General features: G+C 37.5%; 1 protein-coding gene across 6 annotated transcripts in view; it reads left to right on the top strand.

Annotated features, from left to right (window-relative positions):
* The window catches only part of PALS2 (protein associated with LIN7 2, MAGUK p55 family member), a 59,439-nt gene extending 32,984 nt beyond the window's left edge, over window positions 1-26,455 (top strand). For all 6 annotated transcript variants that reach the window (XM_021538228.2, XM_021538229.2, XM_021538234.3 and 3 more), the window contains exons 4-12: window positions 8,073-8,225; window positions 8,717-8,944; window positions 10,115-10,246; window positions 12,222-12,321; window positions 12,822-12,890; window positions 13,902-14,063; window positions 16,569-16,771; window positions 17,192-17,320; window positions 19,628-26,455. In XM_021538228.2, coding sequence (XP_021393903.1) covers window positions 8,073-8,225; window positions 8,717-8,944; window positions 10,115-10,246; window positions 12,222-12,321; window positions 12,822-12,890; window positions 13,902-14,063; window positions 16,569-16,771; window positions 17,192-17,320; window positions 19,628-19,804 — 1,353 coding nt within the window. In that variant the 3' untranslated portion in view covers window positions 19,805-26,455. The remainder of the gene's footprint in view (window positions 1-8,072; window positions 8,226-8,716; window positions 8,945-10,114; window positions 10,247-12,221; window positions 12,322-12,821; window positions 12,891-13,901; window positions 14,064-16,568; window positions 16,772-17,191; window positions 17,321-19,627) is intronic.
* The last annotated feature ends 645 nt before the right edge of the window (window positions 26,456-27,100 follow it).

Raw genomic sequence — 27,100 nt, 5'->3', positions numbered from 1 at the left:
TATGATTTTATTCTTTGATATAATTTCAAAAACACCTTTACTCACTGTATTAAATTCTACTGAAGTTTCTGTTATAAATCTTGAACAAGCTTTTGCTTCCTGTATATCTGGAGTTTCCAAAAAAATTCCTTGAAGGCTTGCTTCATCCATAACATTTCCAGGTGATCTCAGTTCCTGATCATGAGCATTGTGCATTTCAGTTCAGCTGTTGGCACTTATCCTCATGTGTAAGATATCTTGTTTGCAGAGTGAATGAACATGATTCTTTGATCCAATCTGCACTGCAGCTGAAGCTAAGACTCTGCATCCCTCTCACTGTTGCTCTGCTTAAGTGAAGTGTTGACATATGCTTGTCAGAAGCAGATGTTTTTCCATTTTGCTGTTCCTGTGACTGGCTTCTGTACTTGAAGGTCAAGGTTTGAAAATCCTTCATAGATTCTGGCCTTTCTAGGGTTGAGTGGACTTTGCTACTTCAGTGGACTGCTACTAAGCTAAGGGTATTCTGTAGAAGAACATAAACAACCTTTTGCCATCGTATAAGTGGCTTTCTTTTGGCAGACAGCTGTGAAGTCATTGGCATTTTTGGGATAGATGAGTTTAAACACACTTTTTCCCCAGGTTTTCTGTTACATGTTATACAAACATAGCAGTGAGATATATTGCTGTTTAACATGGATAAATACTGGAAATGCTTTTGGTTGTATTGTATCCTATTGGAAAAGGAATCACTTCAAGAACTTCAGCTTTTGAGTCAATAGCTTTCCTGAGTACTGACAATTCCTGCCTCTCCTGTGTTGGCCTCCCTTGTGCTCTTGGCCAGACAGGCATCATAGCTAAGTGATAAAAAACTATAAAAACTATGATTTGGTGACTTACTGGTGCATAAATCTGCAAATCAGTCTTTGATCCTGTAGAAGAAATTGGTACTTGAAAAGGACTGGATGAGTTTGGAGGAATTGATAGTTAAAATGCACAAGGATTAGAACTGAGGACCAACTGTGCACTGACAGACTTGACAATGATCCATTGTGTTAGAGGAAATAAAGCTGAAAGTCAAAGAGGATGATGAATCAAAAGATGAAAAGGGCATAACTATTGAAGTGCTGCACTTTGAAAGGCTTGGTAGCAATGATCTCTGGAGAGAGATGGCAAAGGCCAGAGACAAGCTTGGGTAATGGATTTTTAGGGTGGAAGCTGGAGATGACCTGTAGGAGACAGATTTATTAAGAATTTTTGGGTGATTAAGAATCAAATAAGAACTACTGGGTGAATAGCCAACACTAAGGCAAACCCAGCATTTATTCCTGTTCAGTGGCCAGATCTGCACAGAGGCAGAACGTGATGTTGGTATCAGATACTTCATCAGTTCAGACTTAAACAACTGAAACACGTACTGTAAAAGTTCCAAAATAGCTGGTGAACTAGAATGTCAGTATTTATGCTCTTTCTTGTACCTTTTTTGTTGCTTGATATATAAAGAGCAGACATGAAACTGCTTATATGCTATCTTTACAGTATTGCTCAGATTGCTTCCTAATTGCATGTTAAAGGTCCATTTAGCAAACACCCCTTCTCTTTTCTTTGCCTGTCCCAGACACAGGTGTGTAGTGAAGGCTGTAAGGCTAGAACAAGCCAACAATGATACCTTTCAAAGTGTATTGTGAAGATTTAGTGATCTGTTGCTCAGACTTCTGAGTGAGAAGTAGTGTCATCCACCCGTGGCTCTCTTCCATGATCTTATTCAGTTTTCTCAACTCATGTGAAAATCTGTCATTCACGGCATCCCCCATCTGAGTGGAGACTGTGTTCTTTTGGTTTTGAGACTGTCTCCTGTCAGTTTCACTTGTGTAGGAAGAAAGTGAACAGTTTTTCTTAATCAGCTTTTTCATGTTCCTTGTGGTTTGAGACACCTCATTGTGTCTCTCTGTGTCAAATAAATAAAATGAAGAGAAGCAAAGCTGTATACAGCATGGATTTCTAAAGTGGTGTCATAATTTCCATTGCATTTCCTACTCATGACCTAAAAGTTCCTAGTGTTCGGTTTGCTTATTTAACAGCTGATGAATAGAACAGAAGAGTTCAGTTAGAAGGGACCTACAGTGATCATCCACTCCAGCTGCCTTACCAATTCAGAGCTGATTGAAAATTAAAGCCTGTTATTAAGGGTGTTGTCCAAATGCCTATTAAACACTAACAGACATAGGGCATAAACCACCTCTTTAGGAGCCTATTCCAGTGGTTGACCACCCTGTCAGTAAAGAAAAGGTACCTCTAGGCTCAGGGAGAGTAGAGGTGGATTGCTTATTAGGCTCAGTTTGGTTTTGTATTGTTTACATCTTCTAGATACCATTTCTGAGTCTGTCAGTTATATATTAAGCTAGGATTGTGTTTTTCCTTGCAGTCTGTGTTGAATTTAATTTTCCTTGTTCTCAGTCTATTGCTCATGAGGTGCCTTTGCAGGTTACAGTCAGTTGTTTTAGTCCCTGAGTAGTTAATCAGCATTGGCAAACTGTCATTTCACTTCTCATCCCCATTTCCTAGGTCATTTATCCGACATGTCAGTATATTCGCAGGTGTTGAACTGAGCCCAGATGCCTGTGGAAATCACCTGATGACATGAATTCTGAAAACTAAAAATACTATATTCCTGGTACAAATTCTTCTGTCTTCTAACCAGTGTTTTTTTCCACTTGAAAGCCTTACTGCTTATCCTGTTATAGTTTTATTTTTTTGAAAGACTTCTACCGAAGGGCTGTGGAAATTGTTCAATATTAACAACTCTAACTGCCTTGTTGCCATACTTTTGGTGACTCTTCTGAGGAATCTGACTAGATTTGAGAAGCACAACTCCCTTTATTAAGCACGTTGATGCTTTCCCATGATCCATTTTGTCCAGTCATTCTGGGTTTTATGGAAACTTCTGATTTGTTTACTGTTTTGCAGTTTGTTGACTCTTCCTTGGAACCTAGTTTAAATATTCATGTCATGATTATTGCTTATATGCTGCTTCTTTCCCTTTGGGTGAGTCACAGGCATGTAAGAAAAATACAGTGCAACTTTGCTGCAAAACCTGGATTGTACAAAAAGTGTGAAAAGCAAATAGATAGTTAAGATAGTTAAATGCTTCACTGGACAACTGGCCTATTCATCATTCTGTCAGAATTGGAATTCATTGAAAAAAAAAAGTCTGAAGAAGTTTTAATTTGTATTTTAAAAATTTATTTTCTATATGCCTGAGGTACTAATGCTGTGAGGCATTCATTCTCATTTGCAGAAACAATGAGCAGTTTTGGCTGCTGTGTATGGGCAAAAGCACCTATATACTTATTTCTTCTAAGTGTATCTGCTGTGATTCAATTCTGAAGCCAAAAATTAGGGAGAGTTATCAGCCCTTAATTTTTGTTTACCTTCACATTACTGATGTAAAGGCAAACAACAAAATCAGCTGAGGTCAAAGTACTATTTATTATTTAACTGATATAATAGTTAAGACCATTCTAGAAGAATTTCTAGGAGAAATTGCAGACCAAAATGTGGATATAGTATCTTTTTTTAAGACTTGGGAAAGCTTATGTCTCCTTCTGCAAAAAGGAAACAGAAAATTACCTAAATACTCAAAAAATAAGTTCTATAATTTCTGCCTCATTTGGTGCAAGCAGGCATATTCCAAATTCTGCATGAAGGGATAGAGGAAAAATACTATGTCAATTGCATTTATAGAAAAAGTAATTTGCATCCTTTCTGCAGTTCAGTAAAAGTGCAAACAACCCAACTTGACTATTTAAAAGTTCCATGGACACTACTGTGTAAGTGGTTTAGAGGCTGACTGTATTTTACAAATGAATGGTTACACTTTATCACAGCCTCACCTTACAGTTGTAACCTGCCTTGGCAAACAAGTATAAAATGTGATATACAAGGTATCAATGCAGTAGTTTGTTTGGATGTATCATTTAGTGTAAGAAATACCATATTATAGGACTTCATTTTTTCTACACATTTTTGTAGAAAAGCATTTGGGAAGGACTAACTCTGGCGTGCAGGTGCATGCCTGGCTGTATTATTATTGCCTCTCTTTTCTCCTTTATTTTTTTTTTTTTTCATCCCTTCCACTTTTTACCCTTTTTAGTTTTAACTGAACTTTTCAGAGGTTAAAGTGTGAAAGTGCTAATGAGTTTCACAGTATTGATGGCTGGCCAGTAGGTCAGTATGTGTTGGAGAGCCAGCTGGCACATGCAGTGCGTGGAAAAGGCTGTAGCAAATCTTACCAGATAGTAGCTGGAGAGCAGGAGTGGTAAGAGAGGTTGACTTGAGGAAAGAAACAGCAGTTAAAATTTTCACACTGTTGGAGTAGTTAAAAATGCAGAAGAATCACTTCTACTTCCTCTCGGAAGAATGTGTTCTGTTACTTTCAGCTTTCAAAAATTAGCCAAACCATTAATCCTAAATAGATTCTGCTAGCAATAAAATACTTAATCTGAAAAGCAGCCAGTATTGTCTTCTACTAGTTAGGTTTGTAAGGGCTGATCATACCTTTAAAATGTTTCATTTAGAAAAAATTATTTTAAATTGCCTCCTAGACAGGTATTAATATATAGGGTTATTTTCCCTACATATTCCTGTGTTCTTACCAGCCCTCCTGATTTTTCTAAGGTCATAAATTATTTCCTCACTTTTCCAGAAGAGCCTTTAAAATGCTTTCTTTTCACATGAACATTAGGAGTCTCTAGTCTTTTTATTAAGTTCTGGTATTTAGACATGGTTATCGGGGCAGACTAGCTCACATTTAATGCATAAAAAAGGAAAGGAAGTATTTTAGATACTTCTAGACCTAAAGTGTCAGGAAAGGAGTCCTGAATTCAAGACTACAGAGTCATTCTACTCTTGTGTATTCCCTTCCACCACAGCCCCCAGTTTGTAATTTAATTGTTCTTTTGGATCAGAATTGGAGAAATAGTTGTCCTATTATTTAGGGCAGTGCTTCATAACATGTTTAGATTGTGTTGAGAATTTTTAAATGAAAAATTCAAACTCGAATTTTTGAATTTTAATGAAAAGTTGGCTTCAGCACTGTAGAGAGCGTTGCATGTTTAATGGTTCTCTGTTTACTGAATTTTCAATTATGTTTTTAAATATTTTTTACCTGTCAAATACATGTAGCCACAAAAAACTACTGTAAAGAGATCAATATCTTCTAAGTTTATGGATTGTTTTTTGACGGGGTCTTGCACAAAGAGACCATACTGTCTGCCACAGTACTGTGTATCCACAGGACGTCTGTTACCTCTTGTGATTTGTAGCAGGTCTTCTAAATGCCTTTTTCTGACAATATTGGCATTTTTTCATGAGAACCTTTCTACAGCTACCCAGTCTTGGATAGTCAGCTGATCCTGTTTACAGGAGGAAATTTTGTATGGAGGAAACTTTGAACTGTTTTATGGTTGTTGATCAGTCCATGTTGTTTTTCAGACTTTGGCAGCGGTTTTATAAGTGTTCCAGCACCAGTATGGAAAGGTCAGATTCCAGTGTAGCTCTGGAGTTGCAAGAGCACAGGATATGACTTTTTCAGATATCACAAGAAAGAAACAAGAGAAGTTCATGTAACTGTATTTCTCAGTTCACTCAGCCATTTTCCCGAAATGAGAAAGTAACTTAGTGACATCAAATGTTGGCAGGTAGTCCAGCAGTGCTGCAGACGCAAGGCCCTGTTGCCGGGTGCCTGTACTGAAGTGTTCTTCACGACTGTAGGTCATGACCTGGCTGGCTGGAAACAGGCTCATAAAACTAGTACAGATTCTTGAGTTTCAGAACTGAGAGTTAGGTGTGGGACAGTAATAAGTTAAATGTGCCTTCAGGAAACCAATGAAATACTTTTCTTAAATAAACCAGTTTGGAGTTGTGGGCAGTCCCTGATAGTCCTTCTGTGACTCAGGCACTGTGTAAATAATAGGAAAAAGATTGTTTGACTAAGAGCCGGTTAAGTAGAAGTTGTATGAATTCAAGCTTATCCATAAAACTGAATGGTTAAAAAGGATCAGAATGTGAAATGGGATCAGATTTAAGAACTGAAGAATTTTATGGAGCATGTTAATTTGAAAATTAATTTTAGTAGGCTTTTTGAACCGTGGATCAGATTATAATCTATAAATTGCATTACCATTAAAGGGCAGAGACCTGTCCAGGCAGATGTGTGAGGCTTTACGAGAAGTATAGTGGGTTGTGGTCAGAAACTTCAGGGACAATTTGTTCTAGCATGTGATCAGAAGAAAACTGGAAGTTTCATACCACTGTATCTACCTGGTTTTGAGTGCTAATCTGTAAAAATGTGTAGCTGATGAAATTAGTTTCATTTTGGAAATGTAGAAAGATCCAAAAATATGTTGCTTGCAAACATTGGCAGAGAGATCTATTCTTCTGGTTTCTGGATTGGTTGTCTCTTGGATAGTGAAGAAATAGAAATTGCTACCATCTGACAGCTGCTTGATTTAAATAAATGATTGTTTTTCCTATTTAATTTGATTTGGTTTGTGTCCACAGTATCAGAGCAGCCACAATAAGCAGCTGTCTTTACAGTCTTAATGGAAGGGGCAAAATCGGTGAATTAATACTTCCTTCTAACCTCAAGTTGAAATATCAGCAGGTTCATCGTGTAATGGGCAGATTAAAATGACTGTTCAGGTTTGTGACACTTTGAGGGCTTGCATGCTGAGCTTAGCATTAACCTGATGTGGTTGCACAGCCTTTAGCTTAGAGGTGGCTTACAAAAGGATGGAGCAGACTGCATAGCAAATCATTACTCTTACCTGCTCGCCTGCTGTGCTTTCTGGTAGTTTGCTGTCTTCCTCTGGCATGTGCATGTCAGTATCAGTGATAGTCCCATGGTGTCTTCTTTTTTTAGCTACTTCTGTGACACAGTCAGTAACCTGCCTTAAGACCATATCTGACCAGTCGCTGTTGGAAACAAAGCTGTGTAGTTGGAGGCCCAGTAGGCATTTCTTCTGCTTGCTGCTTCTCTCTGTGTATCTGTCAGTGTGACTCCCTGTGCTTTAGGGTGATTTTACCTTGGACTACTGGGTATGATGGCTATTGAGTGCCCCTTCTCCTCTCATAGAATCACAGAATGCTTTGGGTTGGAAGGGACCTTAAAGATCATCTTGTTTTAAATCCCTCACCATGGGCAGGGACACCTTACACTAGAAGGTGACAGAAAGAAAGTCTGAAAGTCTCCACTGTCTTAATGCACAAGTTTGATCTTGGTTTACCTGTATGTATTGTCATATATTTTTCTTTATCCTAAGATACCTTTTATGAAAAAATCATGCCTAAATTACATTGTCTTCCAAACATGATTATATTCATTTGGATCTCCTTCTTCTACCTTGTATTTATGTGTATGGACTGGAGATAACACTATTGACTCTAAGGTCTGAGATCCTGTCTTCCAGAATGTAAACTATGTAAGACTGGATTCATTTGTTACTAGAATTCTGCCTTGGCTTTATGCAAGCAGGAAGTGCTCATTCTATAGATAGCTAGAAATCCTTGCATACTTGTGATTATCCAAATTACTGTGGAGGAAAACTTTATTGCATTAAAAACAAGTATCTAACAATGAGTTATCTTCATTTTTTTTTGCAGTGGGTTCTCAATTTACTGTAACCATTTGCTGAGATACTGTCTCATTAGGTGGAAGACTATTTTAGGTACTCCTTTTTCTGTCTTCTTCCCTTGTAACATCACACGTTCCTCCCCAGTTTAGTTACATTTCTCCTATATTTCCTTAAGAAGCAGCATTTTTATTTACAAGATAGCACATTTGCCAAGGCAATAGGCTTATCAGTTCACGTAAGCACTTATGTGTCTGTTTTTGCTTTAGTTCATGTGAAATAAGAATATTATGATCTGGTCCCAAAAGGACAGATTCAGTGGTTATTTTGCTTTATTTCATGTGAAATAAGGATATTATGACCTGGTCCCAAAAGGACAGATTCAGTGGTTATTCAGCACCAAATCCTTTCACAAACAGTTATTTCATGACTTTAAATAAGATTTTTTTTTCTGTTCCTTTGCAGTCACTCTTGGAAGCACATGATATTGTGGCATCAAAATGTTATGATTCCCCTCCTTCTAGCCCAGAAGTCAATAATTCTTCAGTGAACAACCAGGTTGTTCCAGTAGATGCTATTCGTATCCTTGGAATTCACAAAAGAGCAGGAGAGCCGCTGGTAAGTAATTGAGGGTGAGCGTGTCTTTAAAGTACTAGTGAAAATGTTTGCACGTACCTGATTTCTTGCATTATGTTTTAATTCTTTTCATTTTGTTGTGTAATGTAATGGATGATAAGCTCAGTATTGAGAGGTTGACATAGGAAGATACTTTCATGTACTCCATCCCATCTCTCTGAGAAGTAAATGGAATAGTGATTAGGCAGCCACTGGGCTGAATGACTGCTGGCATAACTGACTAACAAAACATCTTGATATGAGATGATAGGATTGCATGCAATCAAGAACAACAGTAATTTTTCAGTCATATGAAAACCTTGTGTGAAAGCCCTTCTGTGTCACCTGATGCTTCTCTGTATCAGGAGCTGTAACTGTCTGTTTTCATTGGAGTGGGTGGAATATCCCACAGCTGTGTATTTGTGCTTGAGATAATGGTAAAATGAAACTGAAATTTAAAGAGTGGTAAGCTGGGTGTTCTGTATCTCTTTCAGGGAGTCACGTTCAGAGTGGAGAACAATGATCTGGTAATAGCCCGAATTCTTCATGGAGGAATGATAGATCGGCAAGGTCTTCTGCATGTAGGTGACATTATTAAAGAGGTGAATGGCCATGAGGTTGGAAACAATCCAAAAGAATTGCAAGAACTGCTGAAAAACATCAGTGGAAGTGTCACTTTGAAAATTCTCCCCAGCTACAGAGACACTGTCATTCCTCAACAGGTCAGTAGCACATTTCTGATGATTCTGTCAAAATAACTTCTGCTTAGTACTTTATTGTGTAAGATTCTCTAAGATTCTGGATTAGATATATTTTGATTATTTCGTGAAAATAATGCTAGGAGGAAAAGTAAAATATAGATACCTGTATTTACCTTTAATTACATTTTAGAAATGGGTTTATTCACCTAATATGCCTGCCTAAAAAACTCGAATTAGTGTCTAAACTTGCTAGGCATTTGTATGCTACATATAAAGCATGTTTCTTTGACCTTAAGTCACCTCTGATGACCTGACCACAATCACACTTCATGCAGTGAAGTGTGTGTGTGTGTTTGTTTATAACATGGCTAGTGTCAAAATAATCAGTTTAATAGATTTCAAAAAGATATTTAATTCAACAGACGAGCTTGAACTCACTGACTTCAGTGGGAGCTTGGATGGTGGCTGTTCCTTATCCTTTTGTTTTTGCTGTAGGCTGTCAATTTCTCCATGGCAGAAGTGACTTCCTAAATCAGTGCCTTTGAAACAGCCTGTAAGATGCTCCTTCAGGTAGTGGGTCTTAATGCCTGTGACTATAACAGGCTGTGCTTCCACTGAGTAGAGGCAGAGGGAATGTGCTGTATTGAGGCAGGTGCAGGGCCCCCTTTGCTCCCCAGCCTGGTACAAAGAGAGTCAATGATACTTTCAGTTCAGTCGTGCAACCTACTCTTTCTTCTTGCATCAAATTTGAGTCTTAAGCAGCTGCATCTCCTTTTACTTTTAAAACATTGAGTTTATGGCAAAAATAATTCTTAAGATTCTACAAGCTTTAAATACAGAGCTCACATTCCAAGATTTTTTTTTGTATTTTTAAGTAATTGAAAGTCACAATTCTAATTGAGTTGTATACACTGAAATGCAAATTGAGCATTTTGTAATATCATGTCTAAATTGAACATATTTTTTTATTTTTATCATGAAGATACTTCAGCCAAGGTTTGCACCATTGATTATTCTGTCCCAGTTGGTGAATAACTTTTTCCCCCTAGATTGTATTTTACATACCAAATGCAGCTTGGATTGTGTCAAGGCTTTTATGCTGCAGGTAAAGACATTACTTCAGTTTGACAGATAGATTAGTCAGAATGTATTTTATAATGCTTAAGCTTTGTTATTTTTTACACATTTCAGGTTTTTGTGAAGTGTCATTTTGATTATAATCCATATAATGACAACCTCATCCCATGCAAAGAAGCAGGTTTGAAATTTTCTAAAGGAGAAATTCTTCAGATTGTAAACCGGGAAGATCCGAATTGGTGGCAGGTTGGTAAAAAGTTTAAAACAAGCAAAATAAAAAACTGAAAAGCATCAGTAGTTGCCTTACTAATACTCTATATGATCTAGTTCCATTTAACAGTAGATATATGGAAAAATATTTACACTGCAATCCAATCTCAAGCTAATATAAAGATATTAAGTTAAAATACTAAAGGAAAAGGAATGTTTTAAACTGTATATGTAACACTCATTTTACTGTTAGTTATGTTTATTTGTCTTTGTTCTTGTATCATAAGCCTGGACATTCTCAAATCAATTTAAGGTGGACAATTTCTGGAAAAGTGTCTTAGTTTGACTATAATTGTGGTAAGCCTTCTCTGGCAGCAACTGTGGAAGAAGTGGACCTGTTCCTGAGTGCTCAGAGTTGCAGAGAGAGACATTAATCTTGTGTACTTGAAGGGGGTGAGAATAGCTGTTTGGAGAGACTGTATGTTTTATTTCTACAGTGGTGGTCAGTGTCTGTGAGCTGTGTATCATGCATGCTCATAGTCAGTGTTTGGCACTATTTCAAATATTAACAGTTCATCCTGGTTTAAGGCGGTATTTCTACATCCAGTCCTTCAGTAGAAATGTAATCCATGCTTATGCTATGTTTATTTTTTCCAAGACACCATGCAATAAATTAAACATTATCAGTGCCTCTGAAAATGAGACAAATGAACCTTTAAGACACTTTTCTCAACTGAGATCCTCAAAACTGGGCAAAGAGTATAACATTATTAGTTTCCCTTTTGACCCCTACATTGCTTACCCTGCAAGGTAACAAGCAGAAGAGAGCCAGACTCTACCTGAGAACAAGATATATGACTTCTTTAAAGGCAACAGAAATATTGCAATATACCTAAGCAGCTGCTGAGTTTTGTTGCTTCTCAGTGACAGTAATAACAGAAAGAAAGACAAAAGTGTGAGGAAAGGCTGAAAATTTATTGCTGCCAACTTAATTAGTTTCAGAAGTAGACACTCCAAAACTCTGGAGGATTTTGATGTTTAGCTCCCATGCTGACATTGGTATTGCCTTTCAAACTCTCCAGTTTTAACTTGTGGGAGTCCAGGAGAAATAAATCTTCAACACTCAATCTGGAAAAATTGAAATATGTTCAATCAGTATAGTTTAGTTTTTCCTCATGCTTTCTAGAAATGCTAGACTGTTAATGAAAACTTCATACTGTAAAAAATCAGTTAGTCATAGATAAAAGCATACAAGTTGAAAAGCAAACATCCTGTTAGCAAAAGAAGAATTTATTGCAAGCAAAAGATTTAAGGAGAATTAAACACTTCGTAACTGTGTTTGTGTGTGTTAAGCTTGCTGAGAATTGAGCTTGCCATGAAATTATTTTGTAGAGAATTTCAGCCAATTCATTACTGGGAATACTTAAGTTACTAAGATTCTAAATCTGTAGTTGCTTAGTGCAAAAAGCTTGAAGGCATGATTAGGGATGTGTTACTGGCATTCCCTGCGAAATGACAATTAATAAACTGCACTGAAACCTGTTTGGAACAGCTCAAGAATACAAAATAAGTATACTGTACTAGAAAATTGTGAGTTTTGTCACCTGAGACTTCAATGTCTGGAGCCAGAGAATTCACTTGGGAATTTTATACCAAAGTTTTATGGCTAGAGGAGTTTACTAATGTAATGGGAACCAGTAATGAAGGTTGCATCTATTTTACTTAAGTTTTGTGAATTTGAATAGTCAGTAGGAAGACACTGTTCCTGTGAAGGAGAACTTTAGTATTTACATCTGACTCTGAATTTTTAAGTCTCAGTAGTAAATGTGTCAACACTCACCACTGAGAAACTGGCAGTGAGGAAATCAGTTAACACCATGTTGATGAAAAAAATGCTTCTTGCAAGTTAAATATAATCATTTATTTGTTTTGTTGGTTTTTTTTTGTTGTTGTTGTTGTTTGTTTGTTTGGGTTTTTTTTTGTTTTGTTTTTGTGTTTTTTTTTTCCCCAGGCTAGTCATGTCAAAGAAGGAGGAAGTGCAGGTCTAATTCCTAGCCAGTTCCTGGAAGAGAAGAGAAAGGCTTTTGTTAGGAGGGACTGGGACAACTCAGGTGAGATTTAGTGAATTTCAGATTTTGCTCTGACTCCAGTTGTTTTGCTTTTCCTGCCTTCATAAATAATAGAAAAATTTCTGTGAGATTACACAGATTATTGTGAAATGCTAAATTTTATATTTTGGCTTTTGCTGAAGGACAAAGGGTGAAGTCTCTGTTTAGTGTTCAAAGAGACATGAATCAGTTTTGCCACCTGGTGATGAAAAGCTGAATGAGGTGGGACAGGCAGTGTGCACTTTAAAAAATTTTTTTGTATACTATGCACTGAAAGTTAATAAGCTAAAAACGAATTTTCAGCTGCTTTGTTTTCTAGAAAAAGAATTTTTTTATGTATGTTCTTCCTGTACCATTTGATGGGTTTGTAAATAGATATAATTTCTTGCCCTAGGATATATACAATTCTAGAATAGTCTTTATAAAAAATTTCATATATTCATGTAAACAAGCTTTGGATATTAACAGAAATTATGAGTTCATCTAGTTTTTTTTATTTTTAGGGCCTTTCTGTGGAACAATAAGCAGCAAAAAAAAGAAAAAGATGATGTATCTCACTACAAGAAATGCAGGTATCTCTTAATATTTCATGAAAGTCAAAGTTCTTTAGGTGTCAAAACTTGCAGATTGTAGTGTATCCAAAGCTAAAGATTTGCAGTAAAATATTTGGTTATAAGTTTGATAGATCAGATAGTTTTTATGGTTTAAAAGCACTAGTGACGAGTGCAGATGTGGCTGTGCTGAGCACATCATTTGGTGAGTGGAAATCAGAGAAAAACTGGGTGTTAAGGAAAAAAAAGTGAAATGTTTGATGCCTGTGGACTGAAGGGATGTGATTTTTTGCGTCTGTTCAGTATTGGTGAGGCCATGCCTAAGAGTACTGGGCATCTCCCCAGTGCAGGAGAGATGTGGACATAGAAAGGTGTTGAAGGGACTGGAGCATCTCACCCATGAGAAAAAGTTGAGACTGCTGGGAGTGTTCAGTCTGGAGAAGAGGAGACTCGGGGCAGGTCTCACCAATGTGTACAAATACCTGAAAGGAGGGTGCAAAGAGGATGGAGCTGGGTGGGCTTTTTGTAGAGTAGCCCAGTGATAGGGCAAGAGCCAACAAGCAACAAGGCTCTGAACATCAGAAAACACCTTGTCCACTCTGAGGGTGACTGAGCACTGGCATAGGTTGTCCACAAAGGCTGGGGAGTTGTCCTCCTTGGAGATACTCAGCAAGTGTCTGAATGTGGTCCTGGGCATTGGGGTGCACCAGATGCCTTCCAGAGGTACCTTCCAACCTCAACCATACCTTGATTCAAAGTTCACTAATTGTTAGTTACAGTTTTCCCCTTCTGATCAAACACAGACTTTCTCCTTGGAAGCAAGAGAAGAACCTGACCTTCTGCTGTCCATGAGGAATAATTATTTATTTACTTATTTATTTAAACCAATTTAAAGCTATCTGCCCTCTTACTGCCCTCTGAGTTCTGTTTATATTCACATAGGGTCTGTTGATAAATAGCACGACTACTTAAATTTTTTTTTTCTTCAGCCCTGAGTGTGTATTAAAGTTTTTTGTATGTTTCTCAATGTAGAATTTGATCGCCATGAAATCCAGATATATGAGGAAGTAGCCAAAATGCCTCCTTTTCAGAGGAAAACCCTGGTCTTGATTGGGGCCCAAGGAGTGGGGCGAAGGAGTTTGAAGAACAGGTTTATTGTGCTGAATCCTACTAGATTTGGAACTACAGTGCCATGTAAGTTATCAGCATTCCTATTGTAATATCATACTTGGATTAACTGGAAAGTATGTGATGTTTATCCTAGTGATTCAATGTAGGAGTGATTTTGTCAGAGCATAAAAATTGTATAGAGTGGGAAAACAAAAGGCTCTTCCTGTTTTCAGAAAACTGAACTAACATATGACCATGAAAACATTTGTAACTAGCACTTAAATGTTCCTGATGCTGCAGAAAAACAGGTTTTTTCTGCGCAGTATTTCAGTCTGGATTTCCTCAGTGTCAAGTCACCATCCTTTACTGAGGTGATTCTGTAAGTTTCCAGTAGCCTTCTGTAACGAACCACCAGTGGAGTTTCTCACATCTGCCTTTTAGTTTTCCACTTGTGAACTGGGCATTATAAATTGTTGCTTTAGTTTAGAAATGTAGAGAAAAGCAGCAAACATCCAATAAAACTGAAGTAAGTGTTTGTGATTGCCAAGATTTGTATAACTGTCCAATATTTTAATATATCTAGCCTTAAGCACATGATCTTTCATTTTTTTGCTATAAATAGCAGAAAAAAATAATCTTTTACCTGAAGCATGTTTTCCTGCCTTTCTTTCATATACTTTGCTCATTAGCCTTTTTTTTTTTAACTCCTCCTTACTGATTGGCTGCTGACCAGAGAAGCCCACTCTAGCTACATTATTATTCTCCTGCCAGGTGCTTTTCAGAATTTTAGAAACAGTCTGTTCTCTTCTGTTTCCAGTGGGCAAGAAATAGATCTGATAATAACAGGAGGAGGGACAGGTCTGAAAGATGAATTGTGCAAGGTGAGAGAACCAGTCTCTCTCATTTGTTGAATCTCTAGCATCAAGACTTGCCAGGGCACTTAGAATTGGTTTGTGGACCTGATAACAAGGTTGACTTCTCAGTGTTACTTTTTAAAAGAAATCTTCTCTTGGCAATTCCATTATTTTATATTGGTGAAACAGTAAGAGGCTTTTTATTGCGTGTAAAATTTTTACTGTATTTCAAAAAAGCCATCAGAATTACTTATTTCTCTAAAATGCTGTATAGGTGTTTGAATATATGTGAGTAATGCAACATAGTTGTTGAGCATTCTTCAAAGGCATAAAAGTAAACTTTTCCCAATCTGATAGTCCAATCATGTACATGGAATACCCAGTTTATTGTATATAGAACCTTTTCTCTGCTTCACATTTTAAGTGGGATAATCGGTAAACTTAGTTAGTCTTTGATTAGAAGAAAATTCTCCAGGTTATTCATGAACAAATTTGTGTATAATGTGTTTTGGGAGGTGGGAAATGGGTGGAATTGATCCACTGTGCTATGGAGAGAAGCATATTCTTGGTGCTGAGTTCTAATCCAGCATGTGGTGCTGTGGTTTTTCTTCAATGTGGAAAACAAAACTGTTAAATCATCTCCTAGCTGTAAAATGTTAAAGCTTACTCTCCAAAATTAATTGCAAACCGATGCATGTTTCTTTTTAATGTATTGTATTAAGCATTATAGTTTTAATCTTTCCATAGAATCTTGACTAAAACTAGATGTTCTAGTAATATATTTATTCTTAACAGCTTCAGATGATCGTTTTTCCTGGCACTTGTGTTTTCTATAAGATTGAAGTGGGTAGGAATTACTGGAAGGGAAAGATTGCTTTCCACTTACCTCAACAAGTTGCACCAAGTGATGATAGAAGTATTACCAAAGGAATGCATTGACTATTAGGTTAATATGTTCTAGAGTTCAAATCTAATTAAGTATAAGTAGCAGGTAGTTAATAGGGCAATAGGGCAGCAAAGTTGATAATAATATGATATTTTAATTTACTTTTTTAAATTTTATTTTTACTTTTTTTGCTTAAGCAATGTCTGTACTAGACAGTGTAGCCAATACCCAAGACAGTTTGGTAATGATTTTCTCAAATAGGGGCTTTAATATTTCTACAGGGAATTTATCTTGCTTTAAAAGGGAAGTTGTCCTGGAAAGCAGCATTAGCTGGCCTCCACTAAGATTCTGCTTTGGTGGCTGGGTTGCTTCTGATATTGAAGCTAACTTTCTTTAGCTAGCTCAGGTAATTCTACCCTGAACAACAGGGCCAATACAGACAGCAAAGGTTTTGGGGTGGTATGGGGCAGATCTTGTTGTGCTCAGCTATTTTCAGAAGTACATTCGGCATTTGAGTTCCAAGTCACTCAAATAAATATTTTATTGAGTGAATAATTAAAAAGATTACATGAATGAGTATTGTATATGGTGTGAAGGAGTAAGACAAAGGAAACAGGCAAATGGGTGGGTAAGCAACATATAGAAAGCAATATAAAGGGAACAGGAGCAGGGGCTGTGCTCAGTTTTAAAATTTATCTAGAATGATGAATAAACCTGTACATGGAGCAAATACAACTGTATAACAATGTGTATTATAGTCTCCCTAACTTAATAGGCAGTCCAGTCTCATATTTATATTCCAAATATAAAATGAAAATATTCAATTTATATTTTTAATTTTTTGTTTAGTTACTTCACGAAAGCCAAGGGATGATGAAAAAGATGGGCAAGCATACAGATTTGTGTCACGTGCCGAAATGGAGACAGATATTAAAGCTGGCAGATATTTAGAGCATGGGGAATATGAAGGAAATCTTTATGGCACCAAAATTGATTCCATCCTTGAAGTTGTTCAGACAGGAAGGACCTGCATCTTGGACGTAAATCCACAGGTATATGATTTATAATGTTATTATAACAAGTGTGAGATTATAATGCTGAAGAGTTGAAGCGAGATGCCTGCCAATTTGAAGGCTTTTTATCTGGTCTCAAGGTTACAATTATCAACTGCATTATTATGTTTGTGGCACTTACTTGGAATGGGTTAGAAAGATGGAAAAAACCCAGCTTAAGTTGTGCATGAAAGAGGAGTCTTGCAGAGTAATAAATGATCTTTTTAGCCAAGGAAAGAATGATGCTGAGCATTTCAAAAGGCAGTGTAGGAATTTCCAAAATAGAAATAAGAATCTTCACTTATATATTGCTGCCCATCAGAACAGATGAGTTTTGTGGTGTCCCTTAAGTAACAGGGAGATGTGGTGAGTAATTTTCAAACCTTGGTGTTTTTTTTTTTCCTTTTTCTTTGTTTCTAGGCTCTTAAAATACTGAGGACTTCAGAATTTATGCCCTATGTGGTGTTTATTGCTGCTCCAGAGTTGGAGACTTTGCGAGCTATGCACAAGGCTGTGGTAGATGCTGGAATTACAACCAAACTTCTCACTGTAAGCAGATAATTTCTTATTTAGTTTTCTTTGAATGGGATGTTCTTAGATTTTTTAAAATCTCTTTGTCATCCATTTTAGGTGGAATTGGTTCTGAAAGGAATATCTGTAAGAAAAGTTAGGCAAGACTTGCTGATTACATAGTAGAAATTAATCAAATATGTATAAGGAAGATAAATAAACTTCTTACAGAGAAGTGTTGATTACAAAAATTACATGAAATATGTACTTTGGGAACTGTCACCTTTGATTATTTGCAGCAAATGGTAGCTATTTCATGGTGGCAGTTGTTCTTTTATGCAGATGTCTTTCCTTGACTTTCCCGTCTCCCTCCCCACCCAAATTTTTGTTCCTGTTGTCTTCATAATACGTGTGTGCTTTAAAAATGGAATCTGTTATGCTTGGGAAAGATGTTGCAGTTTGTGTCAAAAAAGGAAAAAGCAAAAACCTTGCTAACCAACAAAAAAAAAAAAAAAAAAAAAAAAACCCAAAACAAAACGCAATAAAAACCCCAAGAATGCAGGTAGTCCTTCTTTTCACTGCTGCATGTGCTGCACTGAGAATGGCTGACAGCTGCCAGAATAAGAAGTGTTGAACAACTTCCCCTGAAGTTCCTTGGATCTGCAATATAAAGTGAAGTGGCATGTTTTGTTCATTAGATCTTCCCTCCTTTTCTTAGACACGATGTGTAGCAGAGGGAAATAGGATGATGCCTCCAGTGCAGCAGAGTATAAATACTGTGTGGGCATGAACTTTCCCAGCTTCAGGAGCAAAGGAAAAAAAAACAGATTGAGCAGTTCAACTTCCCCAGCAAAGAAAAGCTGTGTTTTGGTGATGGCTCATAATGATAGCACTGCAGCTTCATAAGAATATCTTGAATAAATGCTGACAGGGCATTTAAAGCTATAAAATGACTGGGGGAGGTGGGGATGGGTTAGTATTTTCACTAAATGAGTGTGTAATTTTTAGTCATAGGTTCTTGTTATTATGCATTTTATTATCTCTGTGGATGCTCAGCCATCCCTCTTTCCTACCCCAAATGAACTCTGAATTTTATGGTCCATCTACAATAAGGCAAGGTTAAAACTGTCCAGAGAAGTATAAAAATAATTTCTTGTACTTCCTAATATTTGATTCCCTGAGGGACATCTTTTCCTCTGTATTACTTCTTATGAATAATAAAGAAGGTCATTAAATTTCAAATATGCATCTATGTGTCTACAGATTCTGCATCCCGTTCCTGCACATGTATATGGAATATGATTTACTATATCATATTCTTGTGCTTCCTGAACAAATGAAAAACAAATGTCATTTAAAGAATTACAGTTGGCTTGTTAGTGGACCTGGCTGTATTATTTCTGGCATCCTAACCCATTCCATTGCAAAAAGTCTGGCTCTCATGGTCATATATTTACTTGTCTACTTCATTCAGTGTGAAAGAAAGGCTATTGACCAACTTAGCTTTTCATTTTGGCTTTTATATTGACAGCTGTATCAAGACTTGAAAATATTGGAATAAATACTGTAAAGGGGGACAAATTTCATAATTACGTACAAAAAAATTGCTGTTGTGCAAAAATTGAGAGGAATTTTTAAAGACTGTAGGACTAGCAAAACACGAAAACGTGCTCAGAAGCACTTTATAAAGGCTTCATAATGTAGGAATGTAAATTTCCTGCATATTTTGCAGGTCATGTCAAGATTACAGTAATGTAGCAGTAGTTTACAAATGAGGGACTGGTGTCAGGTGAGCTGGGCTGAAATGTTGTCTCTAAGAGGCCATAAGGTATTTTAGAGCTTCATTCTGCTAGAAATTCTTTCATTTCATACTAATTTAAAATCTTGGATTTTTGATGTCTTCTCTGGAAATAAAAGGGGCAGAAATATATTTACAAAACTGATTGAATCAATAATTTCTAAAGCATTAATTTTATTCTGGTAGGATCATCAGTTGCCCATACAAAGTGATTAAACTGCTCACTGTGCATACCAGCTCAAGTTCACATGCTTCTATCGATTCTCTTCAAAATTGCAAGATTGGAAAACATTTGCTTGCCATATTTAACATTATTGACACTGCTCAGAACTTTTTCAGCCCTTTCAATGTATTTTAGCTCAGTTTCTATGTGAATTTACTATAAATGAAAACTTTCCTGATTTTTAAAATATATGTGGTATAGCTTTAAATAGTCAGTTGCAGTATGTACTGAAGGAATCTTCTGCATCTATAAGGATTTGCCAGGTCTTACCTTTAAATCTTTAGTAAGATTTAGATTCACTAATCCTTAAAAATCTCTTGCACAGGACACTGATCTGAAAAAAACAGTGGATGAGAGTGCCCGGATCCAGCGAGCCTACAACCACTACTTTGATCTGACCATTGTAAATGACAACCTGGACAAAGCCTTCGAGAAGCTGCAGTCGGCCATCGAGAGACTGAGGCTGGAGCCCCAGTGGGTCCCCATCAGCTGGGTCTACTGAGCTGGTCCAACAGGAGCTTAAGTAACAAATAAAGTCAACAGCAGCAAATGTGATGTGTAGATACTGATGATAACCTACAGCACCTGTGCATTTTTACTCTGTGTATATTCAAAAGTACACTGTTCTGAATTTTTATAAAAATGTTGAAGAGAAAGTGTACTTAAATATGTAATTTATTTTAATTTTTCTAACTTTTTACAGATAACCTTTCTATTCATATCACATGAAGGAAATGCGTTTAAGCATTTTTCTATGTTTTGATTTAGTATCTTTGCCTTTTTCATCTGAGAAACTTTCATTCACTTCAACATTTACATCTTGGTCTTACATTTTCACTGTGATTAAAAAAGGATACTTGAAACAATTTTTGTAAAATCTGTTAATGTCAGTGTTTAACTGATCAAAAGTCTCTAGCTCTTATTAGGAAAGAAGACTAATTTCTTTTGAGTTTTTTTTCCTTCTTTAAAAAATAATAATTTCTTGGGAGCAGAATTTTAAATATTAAAAGCAGTAACAAAAACACAGGTCCATTGCTCCAGCTGCTTTCAGCTTAATGTTGGTGCATTCCTGATGTTTCAGAAGCTCTTGGTATCTCTTGATTTAGATAACTTTTGTGTAGATTCCCTTATATCTGTCTTCTAAAATAACATGGAGCAATACCTTGCAAGCTGCTTATTACGCTTTCTTGGAAGCCAACCTGTTAGCCCATTACAGCTGAGGTACTGACAGTAAAAAGTCATACGCAAGGTAATTCAGTGCAATTTGAAAAATGGTGAAGTAGTTTGAGAGAGAGCCTGATAATGTGGAGCCTTGTAGGTGACACTTAATGTTTAGGACTATTTATTCATGCTTGTGAAAACACATTACTTAAAAAAAGAGAAAAAAATAAAAGGCATTTTCTTTTCTTAGGACATTGGTCTGTATTTGTACAGTGATCTGTGGCTTCATTTCCTGTGATGTCTAGCTGGGTTCCAAATTATCTTTTAAATATTTATGTATGATCAACTGCTGTATTTTGAGTGTTGTGTAATGGCATTTCTGTGCTTTTTCTTACATTGTTTTAAATTGCATTTTTCATTAGCTTGTGAATTGGAAGCTTACTGCTAAAAAGCAATGTTGTTTATAAATTTTTTAATTTACAGCGCATTTCCTTTTTAGTGACAATTCTCCCCTCAGTATGCTGATTTATATAATTTGTATTAGGTTAGGTTCAGGTTCGTTGATCAAAACTTAAGCTGATGTAAATTTCTGCTTAGTGAAGGAAAATACAGCTTGTTGCTCAGATGAGCTCTTTTTGTGACCGTGTTTCATATGACACTGTCAGCTGTTGTATATAGTCACATTCACCATCACATACTGGGTTAGGTGTCTAAACTGAAGTCATCTGTTCAATTCCTCTTCCATCTGGTGACAGGCACCTGGCTTCTGGATTCCTTTTCAACACCCAAGTGTGACCCGGAATGTTATCAAAAGGCATCTTCCTCAGAACTATTTCTGGAGGAAGACAGGCTTAGACCCTGTAAAACAGCATTGCTTCCTGTGGCTCTCAAAAGACTTTTATGTGCACAAGGAGAATAAAAAATTGAATGGATGCAGTAGAGGAAAACTGTTTGAAAAAAATTCATAACACTCCTATGCAATAGATGGTTTTTACATAGTCTGTAAAGTCGGTTGTTGTGGGGGAAGAGGGACAGAGGAGACTTGAAATCCCAGTGTGTGTGGCAAATATTAGTTAAATTTAAACTTGTGTGTAGCATAGGAGATCTTCTTGGCTCTTAATACTGAGATTTCAAAATGTTTTTCAGAGAGAATATGAAATTCTCTAAGAAAAATTTGTACCATTGTTTTTTTTATTGTTGTGCTTTCCAGGATGTGTTTTCTCTGGTTTTGTTTAAGTTTGGCAGAGCTCTCAATTGTGGCACCAGCATGGGACTTGTAGTTGTCTTTCCCAGGAGACACGTTCTGTGATTCTATTGCTCAGAGGCTGCTTTGGGAAGTGGATGGGGTGTTGTATGTAGCAGCAAATGATAGCAGGGCTGTTGCTTGGCTATTTCAGTGGTTTGCTTTTGGCACTCTGTGCTGAACATGACTGAACTGTGTTTGTGTACTGTGTCATTGGAGACCTCCTTATGCTGTAAATAAGATGTGCTGTCTGGACAGATAAGATGCCTTTTCGTTATGAGTTAGAAATATACCCTTATCTTCTGATGCCAAAAGTGGGCTGATTTCAGTCTTCCCCAATGAATGGAATGAGAAGATTCTTCAGTTTACACACCGTAGTACTTCGTATTGCAAACATTACTTATTTTCATCTTTTTTCTGTAAATTTACTAAACCAAACACATGAAACACAGCCACCAAGGTCTAGTCAGGTTCTCTCTGCTCATTCTGTTTCCATCCCAGGGAGAATACTGTCAAGAGAGTCTCCCTAGTTAGCAATCTCCAGAATAGTCACATATTTGCTAAAGCCTAAAACTTTAATGTTTGCTACAGGTTCACACTGTGGGTTTAAATCAGGAGGTGGAGTATCGTGGCACAGTTTTGGGCGGTGGTGGTGGTGGTGTAGACAGCAATGAGCAATTCTGCAGTGCAGTTCTGAAGCAGTAATAGAAGGGGACTTGCTTAGTTTGGCACAATGATCATGTGAAAGTATCTGCAGGTCTGATTTGGTTGTCTGTGTGCCAGGTTGAGTTGGGGAAAACAACACAAACCCAAACACCACACCCCTTGCATCTGTTTGTTAAATCTTGAATCCAACATTGGATTGTTTAATGGTGAGAGGGGGAGAGAGGTTGCTTTGTTTCTTCGTGGTAGTTTTGGGTTTTGTCACAGTCAGATTTTCTTTCATCAGATATTCTGATATTCTGCTTAGTTTGTCCCCACCTGGTAGAATGACTGGAATGAGAATAACAGTTACTATGTTTTAAAAATAATGTTCTTGGAAGTTCTTGAAATGCTGGTGTTTCAGTCACAGTCACAGCAGGGACGGTCCCTACCTGCCAGGGTGTGCTGCATCATCTGTTGGACATCAGCCTGTACATTGTGCCATTAGGGGAGAAGACACTATTTTGAGCAAGTGAAAGCATTTCATAAAAATCCTGTTCAGAGTATTTTGGAGGAGTTAAAATAACTGGGATTTCACGTTATCTCATTCTGTACTAAACATTCATTTTCCAGATACTAAGAGGAAAACTTTTCATTGACTGCTAAAGAGTACAATAGGTGTGTCTGAGCGAGGTGAAGATGCTGCTAAATGTTTAAGATATGTGGTATGTATCACAAGATAAATATTTAAGTAGTTTAGAAAAGTAAATTATCAAATAGTTGTCTGTGTATATGTATGTGGATGGTAAAACAAAAATTGCTCATGTTGGCTATCACATTACTAAGCTACCACGACTTAATCCAGAAATGTTACCTGCATGTGAGACTTTAGAACTGGTACACTTCTCTACCTGGTTTATTGTGTTTACTAATGTATATTTTTCTAAATATACAGATATTTCAATCTACAAAAAAAAATCTATATTTATCTGTAATTTCTATCTGTTTTGGACAGTGCATGAGGTGCTGTAAAATTCTGTACATATAGAGACATATAGAAGAAACACTGTAGTTGCCCTGTGAATGAAAAGTTATACATAGAAGTACAGTCAGTATGCCAAGACCTGTAACTTATTTCCCTGAGTTCACCAAAAATTCACTTAAGTGTGCACCAATCTCAACTCTCCTGTAAATACTGTGGTACACTGTGTACCCAGGTGATGACCTTGCTGTCTCTACTTGTTATAGCAGGTCTGCTTTAGGTCTGCATCATGTGAAAAGATGCAGTCCAAGTTTAGTTGGATAATTATAATGGAATACATCATCTTACATAGATTTATAAATGTCTTTCAAAATGTTCTGCAAATCCTTGCAACGAAGGTAAACATGGAGCAGAATCACAGATCTTTGTAGGCAAGGAAAATCAAGTTTATAACTGACACAGTATCTGTGACTTGTGCCGTGTTCTTGGCTCAGGGCAGCTGTGTGTACCTAGTTGTAACAAAAGCTTTGTGGAACAGGATGGCAGATCAGCTCATGGCTTTTGATTTGTGTTTTTATAAACTGTCACATCTTGGCTGAGCTCAAATTGTGACTTTTTTTTCCCTCATCCTCTCTACTCACTGCATCTTCTAAAATCATACCTAAGTGACTTGCTTACAAATTGCCTGCAGCTCAGTGCTCAGGAAGTCACCTGGGTTTGGTTTTGTTTATTGAAGAGGGTTATTCAGCTAAGAAATAGGAAACTTCTTTCTCTTTGAAACACAGAAAATCCCTGGTTAGGTACCCCCTTGAGCCCAGTTGGCTCAAGGACCAGTGGAGAATGATCAAGCAGAGCACTGCAGAGATCAGGAACTGGGTTCTTACACAAGCGAATATTGTGAACATAAACTCCCTTCACCCATCCCGTGGTTTCCCATCCAGGCTTCCTGTAGGTTGCTTCTTGGCTCACACTGAACCTTGAGGCCGTGTCCCAGTGCATGGACAGTGCCTCCTGCAGCAGCTGCCCCGCTGCCCATTGTGCCTGTGGGTGCAGCTCTCAGATAACCAACAGCTGAGGCTCTGTCGCGTGTCACGCACATCTGTACAGGCTGTTTGCTTCATGCGGGGTTCCCTGCCTCACCCAAATTCCAAAGAGTTCAAGCACCACATGGTTATTGCCAAACTTCATGATGCTACTTTTGCAGAAGTGGTGAGATCATTTTATTGGTGTGGTGGGTACTGGATCAAAGACTCGTAGTCTGCTGGGCCTCTTGCCTTAAATACCCCTCAGCTCCCAGCACCCTCCTCTCCCTGCAATAAAAACCTCTCCTGGGCCACTGAAAGGCTTTCTAACCTTAAGGGTACTTTAATTTTCTTTCTCTGGTGGACTGTTGTGACTAACAGTGCTGAAGTGAAGGCCTGCCCCTTGGTTTCTTCTTTTTTGGCCTGTATTTCTTAGTTTTCACGTATGTTTAACAGGCTTGCTGATGGGAATTGTCTGGGATTCTCAACTTGTGTCTTATAGAGGAAATAATAGTTAACAAGAACATCAGTATTTGGGACTTTTATAACTTACTGGTTTTAGGCCCAAGACAGATCCTAAAAATAAAAATAGAAAACACTTGTAAAATATCAGTTTTAGTTATTTTACAGGCAGCTTTAGTGTGCTTGCATCCACACACACAAACCCATATATATATATATATATATATATATATATAAATAAAACTTTGGGGTAAATGCTGCAAATAATTCAGGCAGTGTCTACTAAATTACCTGAATTCTCTCTCTGCAGTGGGATACTATTCCACAGTTACATTGTCAACTGCTGAATTCTCAGTTCATTTGCTGGTACTGCAGCTGGGATTTACAGGCCTAAAAACAAACCCCAGCTTGGTGAAGGCTTTTATGTAGCTTCACCGACAAATGGAATTAATTCAGCAGGGGTTCAGCAATATTTATATTTTATAGAATAAACAACACCTGAAATACATTAATTTTTTTCTTGGTATTTGGAACTGTTTCTTATGCTCATTGGGTATGGAGTTCCTTTTGCTGCTAGGACAGTGGTCAGGTAACAGAGTTAAAGTAGTCCTGGAAACACTTTCTCCCATTTAGCCTTTTCCTTTTTATGTCACTAGCTCCATGCTAATGCTTTTCCATGCGATTTTGGTTATTCCCGTGGCTGAACCAGCTGTTGGTTACTCCACAAGCAGCCAGCATTTACCTGAATACAGCAGAGCCTCATCCAAAAACCCAATCTCTCTGTTACCTGACCTCTCCCACAATCCACAGCATAAAGCAAAACAAACAGTGTTGCTTTGTACAGGCAAAAAAAGGTTTTGACTGATTTTTGTTGGTTTAGGTGGTGTACGCAATTATGTGTGATTCACTGTTGAAATACATTGTTTCCCCCTAGGAAAATGCATGTTAAGCATCCCTTCCCCACCCCCCATATGTTGCCCATATGTAACATTTGTGCACTGTGGTGTAGGAAGGGGAACTGCTTCTATGGGGTTTAAAACAAGAAAGTTTGCTGCTCTCTGACCCCACACTGGGCTAAGAACTGTAGGATCTTGGCTGTGTTTGGCTTTAAATGTGTATTAGAACTCAGTCACCAGGTGTTTCCTTACCTTGCTTCTCACAACCGGTTTTGCCAGTTGGAAGCTCTCATGGTTTTCTGTTTTGTGGTTTTTTATTTCTGCAGTATATTAAATTAACCTGGATTTGAATTTGTAAAACTTTAAAAACTGCTCTCCTGTAAAAAATAGTTTCTTTAGCTGCAAACTTCCTACAAGAAAAATCTTAACCATTAGCTGATTTTTTAATATAAACTTGGAAATTATTTAGTACCTAATTGTTTGAATACAGTACTGTAGAGCAGGCCTAGGATATGGGACTTGTTAGCATTGTGACTTCATACTGATCAAGTCAGCTACTATGTGGGATGTTTTTAAATTGTGGCTTGTTTTCTAAGACCCCCCCCACCTTGTCTTTTTCACAGCTAGTATTTTCACAATAAACACAGCCAAACATAAAAATGTTAATGTACAAATGATGAAATTCTGTTAATTCCCAACAAAATATTTTTGTATATAATAAAGATTTAATATTGAAAAAATGTAATTGGCTTTTTTTCTGATTTTTTTTTTTTTTTGGTCATAGTCTGCATTTGAGCCACATAATGTATCAAGAACCAGTTTTTGAATCTTGCCTTTTATATGTGGATTTTGGTGCTCTACCTACATAAAAGCAGCTTTTCAGTTAGTCTTGTTTATCTTCATGTTCACAAATGTGCCAAATCCCCATTCCACACACAGGGAGACCTTGGGGGTTCTTCAGCCATCCTGGGAAAGTTGCCATTGCTGAATCTGGGCACCTGATTTTTTGAGCACTGCAGCACAAAGGGAATTGATCTCCTGGGCCCACGCTGGAATGGGCCAGTGGACAAAGAGCAGCTGGAAGGAGGCAAGTGCAGGGGACTGGCAGCAAGGCAGAGCCTGCGGGCCTCTGCAGGTAGCACATACTCCTTGAAAGGCTGCTGACCTCCTCCTGCATTGCAAAGGTGTGGATTCCCCAACCTTCCTCCTGGGGAAGGCAAAGGGAAAGCAGTATTTTGAGGAGGTTAAGACAGGGTGTGAAATCAAACCTTTTATGAGACAAGCTTCAGCCTCCTCTGAAGCACCCTATGGGTCTTTCACCAAATCCTTTCCTGGGTAAGACCACATCTTGAAAAAGCATTTTCCGTGTGAGGCCAGCCTGGAGTCGCTT

The sequence above is a fragment of the Lonchura striata genome, chromosome 1 (genome assembly GCF_046129695.1).
Source record: "Lonchura striata isolate bLonStr1 chromosome 1, bLonStr1.mat, whole genome shotgun sequence".
Classification (NCBI taxonomy): domain Eukaryota; kingdom Metazoa; phylum Chordata; class Aves; order Passeriformes; family Estrildidae; genus Lonchura; species Lonchura striata.
This window is presented reverse-complemented; position numbering and strand designations above follow the sequence as displayed.